Source organism: Oreochromis niloticus, linkage group LG2 (assembly GCF_001858045.2).
Source record: "Oreochromis niloticus isolate F11D_XX linkage group LG2, O_niloticus_UMD_NMBU, whole genome shotgun sequence".
Taxonomy (NCBI): Eukaryota; Metazoa; Chordata; class Actinopteri; order Cichliformes; family Cichlidae; genus Oreochromis; species Oreochromis niloticus.
In genome coordinates, this window is record NC_031966.2 from 20,558,065 (window position 1) to 20,566,769 (window position 8,705).

At 40.1% G+C, this 8,705-nt stretch overlaps 2 protein-coding genes across 2 annotated transcripts in view; one reads left to right on the forward strand and one right to left on the reverse strand.

Moving 5' to 3' along the window:
- stx5a (syntaxin 5A) overlaps positions 1-2,000 on the forward strand; it is a 6,668-nt gene extending 4,668 nt beyond the window's left edge. Inside the window, 3 exon segments of the mRNA XM_019365209.2 lie at positions 106-209; positions 338-459; positions 1,206-2,000. Coding sequence (XP_019220754.1) covers positions 106-209; positions 338-459; positions 1,206-1,365 — 386 coding nt within the window. The 3' untranslated portion in view covers positions 1,366-2,000.
- On the reverse strand, positions 1,352-6,097 carry zgc:162144 (RD3 domain-containing protein). Its single transcript, XM_003444740.5, has 3 exons — positions 5,799-6,097; positions 5,213-5,520; positions 1,352-4,470 (listed from the first exon to the last, which is right to left on the reverse strand). The coding sequence occupies exons 1-3, from the start codon at positions 5,802-5,804 to the stop codon at positions 4,098-4,100; spliced, it is 687 nt and encodes a 228-aa protein (XP_003444788.2). The 5' UTR covers positions 5,805-6,097; the 3' UTR covers positions 1,352-4,097.
- Between the last annotated feature and the right edge of the window lie 2,608 nt (positions 6,098-8,705).

The window sequence follows — 8,705 nt, forward strand, 5'->3', positions numbered from 1 at the left end:
GCGGGTATAACTAGCTACTGTATGTGCCCGCTGTTCTTTCTGCTTTCCGCCCGTACCATAGAGGATTTCTGTGATCACGTGTGTGTGTTTTTTGTGTCTCTGCAGATGGCTCGGTCCTGATGCAGGAAGAGTCCCGGAGCCGCGGGGATGTGGCTATCGATATGGACTCTCCATCAAATCCTTTGCAGCTTCAGCTTATTGATGAGCAGGTAGGGTGTTGGTGTTTGTTTGCTGAAGTCAGACAGGTGGCACAAAAAATTGAGTCTGTTGTCAGACTGACTGACTTTTATCCAAGATTAGCTAAATATTAGACTAAAGTGCTGTGTTGTGGCTACAGGACTCATACATCCAGAGCCGTGCAGATACCATGCAAAACATCGAGAGCACCATCGTGGAACTGGGTTCCATATTTCAGCAGCTGGCGCACATGGTCAAGGAGCAAGAGGAGACCATCCAGAGGTGAGCAAGAGATGGAGACAGATGAGGTTCAGCAGGATTAAAGAATGTGTTACACAACTGAGAGAAAGGACTGGAAAAACAATCTTGTTTTCAGAGGGGGTTGGAGAAGAAATGAGAAATGATAGAAAGATAAAAATAAAATGATAAGAATGAAAGAACTGGAATTTCATTGAAAACAAGTATTTTGGGTTGAGATGACAGAACAAAGCGTTTTTAAGTGAGTGAGAAGTCGACGAAGAGCAAATAGTTAAAGGTAACTTATGGAAGTAAGAGGGAGCCTGGAACATAAAAGTGCTTTTTTTGGTCCTGTGTTGGGATAAAATTATATAACAAATGTATTCTTGGAACAATTCAGCAAGTAAACCAGATCAGCACGTATTGACTACAAGTCCTCATCAGGGTCTGACAAATATGGATCAGTCAGGATTCATTAATAGCCCTGGAAGGCAATCAACCTACACCTATTTTAACTGCTAGAGGGTGTTAAAATTAACAAGACAAAGCCCATATATCAAAGCAATAACAAATCTTAGCAATGTTCTATTTAAAATGAATAAACAAATGACAAACTAAAGCAGAACTGAAAAAAATTGTGAAAAGTTTTTTTTGTTTTGTTTTGGGGTTGTTGTTTTTTTTTTTTTTGTAGTAATGGTATAAGTATTGGTGTAATTTCTTAGTCTTTGAAATAAAACAAGACTGATTAGGGATAAAATCTCTCATCTCACTGCTCCGTTTCCTTCTCACAGGATCGATGCTAACGTGGAGGACACCCAGCTGAACGTGGAGGCTGCCCACACAGAGATCCTCAAATACTTCCAGTCGGTCTCCTCCAACCGCTGGCTGATGATCAAGATCTTTCTGGTCCTCGTGGTCTTCTTCATCATCTTTGTCGTCTTCTTTGCTTAAAGGAATGAGGAGCGGGGAAACCGTATCGAATGAGGAAAAATAAAATTAAAGCTAGACTAAGAGGACATATTTCGATACTCTTCTATCACGGTTTCATGGAGGCTTTTGGGATGCACTCGAATACGGACCTGTCGTTTTGTCCCAAGCCACAAACTTTTCAGTCTTAATTTGACTCTTCAGTGGAGAATGAAGATGTTGAACTCTCGAATAAAACAAATAAATGATCTTTAAATCCCCACTTTAAGAGCAGAAAGCTGTTCTGTAGTCTACTGACCAACTATTCGTAAACATTTAATCAAAATGGCTCTAATTTAATGGTTTGATTCTGCAAACTGTCTTATTGTTGTTTTCTTGTTTACCCTCTTTTACCACACGTCATCCTTTATATTAAGTATTTCAAAGCCAAACTTTAGAACTGGACTTGATCCTCAGATTATTTTGCTTCATAGTTTACCTGCTTTTTACTGGAACCACATGACTGTCTCATTTATCAGCAATTCTTAACCTTCTACCATCCAACACTGATGTGGATTTTTTTTTTTTTTTAATAATCTAGTTATTTGCTGTTTTGTTTCATTTGCCAAATTGGTACTGTTGTTGAGCTGTGACACAATACAAGGAAACTCGCTGTGGCACAAGTAGGCAGTCATAGCCAGATGAAGGGAGGTTTGCAGTGGAACTGAAGGGTGAGCTGTGAGAAATGTTATGTAACGATACTGTTTTAAATGAAGCTGTGTGGTGAGCAGCCTTCGCAGAGGTTTAATGGAAGAAAAGGTTTAAACCTCACTCGCTGAGTGCTGCAGGAGGATCAGTGCGTATGAAGGGGTAAACGCTGGTTGTAAAGTCACTCGATCGGCCACGTTCCCTGGAAGTGTCTGGTTGGATGCCTGTGCGCCCCATCTTTATCTAACTAATGTACAGGATGTTATTTAAATGACCACAGCTTTTTAAAAGAAACATTTTTTTTTCCTCCTTTTTTCTTTTGCTCTTTATTTTCTTTTTTTATTTTAGCCAAATGCCTTGACTTCAGTGTATAAAGTTGAAATAGTTATGAAGATGTATTGATAAAGTGCGCATTAATAAAACAGTAATGGGGTGCTGGCATTCACGTGTGAGATTTTCTTGGGATAAGAGGATTAGTCAGCATGGCTTTAATTAGCTGTAACAAACGCTGCAGTTTATATTTGGCCTTTTATTCTTTATTTTCATTTATAACAATGCAGACAGATATGCATTTAAACATTAGCCTCAAGTGTTAGCTAAACCTATATTTTAAAAAAAAGAAGACATTTTTGTGTAAAAGAAGTGTTTTAATTGCACAGAAAAAATCAGAAAATTGTTTATTTATTACCTTAAGTACATGTAATACAATAAAATCATACGTGAGTCTAATTATTTTCTGCCTGCAAGGCTTTACTTGATGGGAGCTGGTGATCTGGAGCCAAACTGTGGCTGCTGAGTCTGCAGAAGACGGCTGTCCTGTCTGTTATGTAACACGTTTTAGTTCATGTGATGTGTTTATGATTCATCAGAGAGCCCTTACAGTATGGGTTTGAGTTTATAGATGCCAGAAGCTTGAGCAAAGTTTAACTCAACATCCCGTATTGCAATTTTTTATAGGTCAAAACCCTTGAACCACTACTAAATGGGCTGGCATTGACATATCCTTATTTTCTTAGGTTACATGTACAGTACAGTTATAATGGTTGATGCTCAGACATGGTCAGAGTTTCAAACTATTAAGTTGGCAGACAGCAATTCAGGATTCAGACTGCTTTAAATGCTCTTTTTTCCACTTCCATATTCTTTGGTCTGTTTCATGTCAACCCAGCCTGTGGTGGTGTACAACCCAGTGTACTCCTAATGCCAGTCCCAAGTCCAGATAAATGGGAAGGTTTCATCAGGAAGAGAAGGAAGGGTAGGGGTGTAGAGGTGGTAGTCAAGGGAGTCATAGTGGATATATCAAAAAGGTGGTGTAGATGGAGCTGCCAGGCAGGAGGAAGACCACAGAGATGGTCTCTGTGGTCATGAAGAAGGGCATGCAGAGGGTTAGTGTGACAGAGGAGCATGGTAGGGATAGGATGAGACTGAGGCAGATGATCTGCTGTGGCAAGGGTCCCGTCAAAAGAAGGAGGAGGATCTGTATTTACCATTTCAGATACAGAAACCTCACCCATCCGTTACCAGACAAAAGTGGTTTTAAAGGGAGAGGAGCTAATATAAAAACTGGTTTCAGGCCCAGAATGAGACAAAGAAGGATTATTTTGAAATGGAAATCAGGCAAAGTTACTTGAAATATGGAAATGAGCATAATAGGTCGCCTTAGATTTGGAACAGCTTTTTATTCCCTTCTTATGTAGATAAAACAGTATCAGCAGTTTCAAATTTACCCACCAGGACCACAAAAGGCTGCTGACATCTTAAAACCAGAACCATAATTCTTTTAGATTTGCCTAAAGCTGCCAGTGACGAAATCTATTTAAGTCCTTTCTCTTGAATTTTTTCTTCATCTTTTGAAATAAGCAAGAAAATAATGTTTTTTAAGTTTTCCAGATTTTTATTTGACCCATTTTTTCATGGCAGCTACCTCCGCTCCTCCCTTTCTTCCTCATTAATGCTTGTCTTGTACAATCTGGGCTCACCTAGTTTTCTCTGTGACTCTCCTAGATTCTCCTCCCCTCCCTTGCACATGTCCCTCTGCTTTATTTCTCCCCTGACTCCCCCCACTTCTCTCACCCCTGAGCACTCTGCTCTATAGGGGTGATCTCTGGCATGCTCCTACTCCTTCCTTTCCTCGCCCTGGCTTTGATTGCTTCCTCCTCCCCTTCTCCATCCTCCTCCTCATCAGACCATTCCACTTCCTGCTGCAGGTTCCCCCTGGAGCCTCTCAAGTTGCTGCCCTTTGGGAAATGCCCCGTGCGGAATTTTGTGCGGAAAGTGACAAAGGAGAGGCTTTTGCTGCGCTGCTGCTTCTCAAACAGCACTTCCTGGGTCGGAACCTCGTCGTTTCCATTCGCCTCATCCACGCAGTCACGCAGCACTGAGCGAAAGAGCCGAGGAACCTCGTGAACCTCGGGCTCCATCTGTGACACCAACCTCCTGAACCTGCAGCGGGAGGGATAGAGTGAGTGTAATATGAGCTGACTTTGATTCACACCCCTTCATAGGCAATGTCACTGTAAGGAAAACACTAGTGGTGTTTGAGAGTGGGTAGGCTGTATGAAACTTTTTTTCTAACAGAGGACATGTTTGCAGAAGTGCCTATTAATGATGGAGTCTCATTGATGATTCTTGCTTTTTTCTCAACTTGTTTATATTTTTGAATCCCATATTTATTTCAGATTAATAAAACTGAATATTAGATTTTAAAGCCCTTATATTTACCTGGTCTAAACAACTCTGTTCAGTGATAACACCAGAAAAAAGTCACATTTGCCTTTTTTACTGAAAATTCATTCATCATTATGAGGGACCTCTGTTGAATTAATTATGAGCATTTACCAGTGAGGGGTAGGGTTAGTGCTGGGTCATATTTACACCACACCAAAGCAAGCATAGTTGCAGAAACTAGAAAATTGTACATGCATCCTGACCCTCCAGTTTTTCTATTCTCAGATTTACATAAGGGGTTAATATGAACCTCACACAGACATTTAAAAGTCAACTTTTATAAGTACGGCTCTAACAGTATCAGCAAGTTATTGCTTAGTGTGTAAAATGGATTAGACTGAAACCCTGCAGCTCTCTGCTATTTGAATGATCTGTAGGTCTTTTAGTTATAGTAACAGTTTCACGGTTTTCCTGCCAGTTCGCTACCTCTGTGTCTACCACTGCCTGTCTTTCTTACCTGACAATCACAGGCCCACACTGTGCAGGAGGGATTTTGGCACAGAGGTCTTGCAACTCCAGCAGGTCATTGGGAGTGAGCTCATAGGGCTGTGGGGTTGGGGTGGTTGCCAGCCAGCTGTAGTCTGCTGTAGAGGAAGAGCTGCGACGGCGGCGACGACCCTCCGTCGCCCTCTCCAAGCGGATGCGTTCAGTGCGCTTCACCATGGCCCCCAGCTCCAGCATCAGGGTGTTGGTTACCAGCTCCTCAGTTGTTCGCTGGCCGGGCACTTTAGGCTCAAGGGAGAAAACAGCGGACCAAGGAAACATCTGGAAAAGACAAAGAGTTGGTGAAGAAGAGACTGAAAAGTATCTGTCATAAGATGATATGACCTTCACCATGTTTGAAGCCATAGTATTTAAAGCAAAAGCATTAAAATCACCTCAGCACACAGTCTGTAGAGGTGTTTTACACTGGAGTTATTTAAAATCCTCTAAAATCTTAAGTGTCTATTTAAGTAAAATGTGGTGCATATGTGAATGCAAACACGTTGCATACTGTTCTAACTTCTCTCCTTGTTATCAGATATATATAAATCTTTTCTTACCTTCATGAAACAAGGGTTACAAAGCTGTATTATCTTCTCTTCTGATGAATATCCAACACTTGTCTGGTAAAACCTCTGTCAGCAGTAAAGTGAGCAGTGGGCCTCCACGGGCTCGCGACATTCAAAGTGGATGAAACTCCTGAGACTCCAGCTGGTGGCTCACAGATACCTGACTGCTTTGCTACCGCTGAAGGTCCCCAGCAGACAGCGCGTGGATTTCTGTGAGGGGTGCGTATTGTGTGTGTGCGAGTTTGGGATTGAGAATACAAGTAATCCTGTATTAATAATGAGTGAGTGACGAGAGGAGCTTACCTCATGACATGAGTGTACACCTGGGAGAGCCGTGTGCGTTTGTGCTTCTGTGTGTGATGGCCAAAATTCAGGTGGGGTATTTATATAACAGCATGGGGACTTAATTTTGTTTTGCCACCTTTCTTTTGCATGTTTTTCATGATTTTATCTCTTATCTGCCGTTAAAGATGTAATGAAGGTTGCAGGTCACAAACACCTTTCTCTAAGATATTTCAAACCACTTTCAGAGTCTGACAGACTCATTTCTCGACAGTCGTGAAACTTAAACCAGCAGAATTTCTGGTTTCAGGCTGATAGGCATACTATTATACCCAGCACAGTCTTTAAAATAGCATACTGGTAGTCTGAAAAATACCCTTCCAGTGGACAGACAATAATCTTTCAAACACACCTGCAATTACCAGACTGTTGTTAGGCTAATGTTACATAACAACCAACCTAATCTCACTTTCTCACACACTCAGGTGTTAGCAGTCTGTCCCATCGACTTGTACATGGCATTGTATTGGTCACATAAGGTAACTACAGTCTAGTGCCTGGGTTTCCACACCACTCAGCAATGAGCCACCAAATCCCAGATTACATTCAAATCCATAGCCTACCAGGAAGAATGAGTGGTTGTAATAGCTGTCATAATCTAATTACAGCTGCTACACTCAGTGACTGAAGGGAAAACAGTTCTTACTGTTATCGACGAGTGTTGCTTGTTTCAGTTTATCTAATGCCTGAAAATGCTGCAGCTACACACAAGATGAGAGCCTAAAGGGTTACATACATTGCCCTTGCCTAACATCTGATAAACAAAGTAAAACCATAACACCAGTCAAACACACATTCAGACAGCAGTGGTGGAGGCAGGCAATTTTCATAGGAGTGGCCAAGCTGGGACCATTACTTACACTGGGCAGGGAAAGAAACTGACATGTCCCTTTTTTCCCTTCTTTTTGCTTTTTGGTTGCTGCGTGGCATGTTGCTGTGGGCTAAATACTCTGCTAAAACATTAAGGCCATATCAGCTGCTTTGGTGCAAATAAAGGTGACAACAGGTCCACTGGAGAGGCAACAACAGGACAACCCTCCAACCCTTTAATAACTGAGTGTGAGCAGTAGTAGACTTTTTGACTTCTCACTGTTTTCATTTGCATACTGAGGCATGGCCGCCATGTAGAATTATTCCATGTAGACTCATACATTAATATCCTTTTTGTTGCTGTGTTTATACATCCCCACCCAAATGATACGCAAACACTCAAGTTTTATTCTCTTTTAATTGTTGAGTACGATTTCAATGGTTCATTGGACTGTTACATAAAATGAACAACAGCACCAAAGAAATATTTCAGCTCAAAGAAAGAAAGAAAGAAAGAAAGAAAGGGATGAAAGTCTGTACATATCCTGTTAACTTGAGTTGGGTGGAGTGGCCAAACTTCAGGGGTGGATCCTTGCTTTCCTTCTGCCAGACAGTGGCAGTATGAGAAGATAAGATTTTAAGCTTTCACTCTAAAGAAACCTTTATCATTGGGCTATTTTGTTTAATTACTTGTAAGCATCCCAAAATGTATCCACCAAATATTTTTCTATCAATACCATTTTAAACTCTTAAAGTGCATATTGTACAACTGTTCAACAATTATACTTAAGAATGTTGTTTATTCTTTCATAAGTCAGGCAAACTTTGCACTTTATTCACCTACATTTATAATATTTCTTTGCTAATACCATATTTTCTAATGGTGTTTTTGTTTGTGGCTGTTTTTTGGTTGGTCAGTGAATATGTGTGACTGTGTGTGTGTGTGTGTGTGTGTTGGGGGGGGGGGGGGGGGGGGGGGGGGGTGTCAAAGATCTAAGCTACAGGATAAACAGATTTTGTTTCTTTCTGCTGCGGTTTAATATTAAAAGTATTATATACCTAATTAATTTACTACAGTTTCAAATATTATTATATAGCCTAATATTTTTTTTTATTATTTATTATAATAGTCATGTAATAAATATTATTATTATTATACACAGTTAAACTAAATTTCTATCTTTATGAGACAAGCAAACACTACCTTGTGGAAAAAGGTCACTTGATCATCATTTAAATAGACATTAAGAAGAAAAGATGGCTGAAACACAACCACGGAAACCCACACTCAATAGCTCTTTATTAATCTTCTGCTAACATCAAACAAAAATAATTTAAAACCTGTAGACTGTTTTTTAGATTCTATGTATAGTTCAGGTGTGGTGGGTTATGTACGTTCATGGTGCTGAAAAACTAACTTAAACAATATTGGTGAAGGGAGGAAGACAGGACAGAAAAAAACTGTCCGATACAAACCAATATAGCATAAGATAAATCATTTTTACTAGTTTTATTTATTTATCATATTAGTATTAAATCATATATTTTTATACATTTGTTATAACAAATATATAAGACATCGTCAAACATAAAAATAAAATATATAAAGAATGTATTAACTTAAAATACAGAGCAGTCTGTTAGCAACAGTTAAATTAGCAGCATCATGTTTCCACTGGCACTGGACGTCGCTAGAGGTCATCAGAGGTTCACACCCCCACGAGGACTTTTCCCAAAACATTCCGC

Coding starts and splice junctions, on each gene's coding strand:
- zgc:162144 (XM_003444740.5), bottom strand. Junction 4,471..5,212: donor TGTGGGCCTGTGATTGTCAG/GTAAGAAAGACA, acceptor CTCCCGCTGCAG/GTTCAGGAGGTTGGTGTCAC.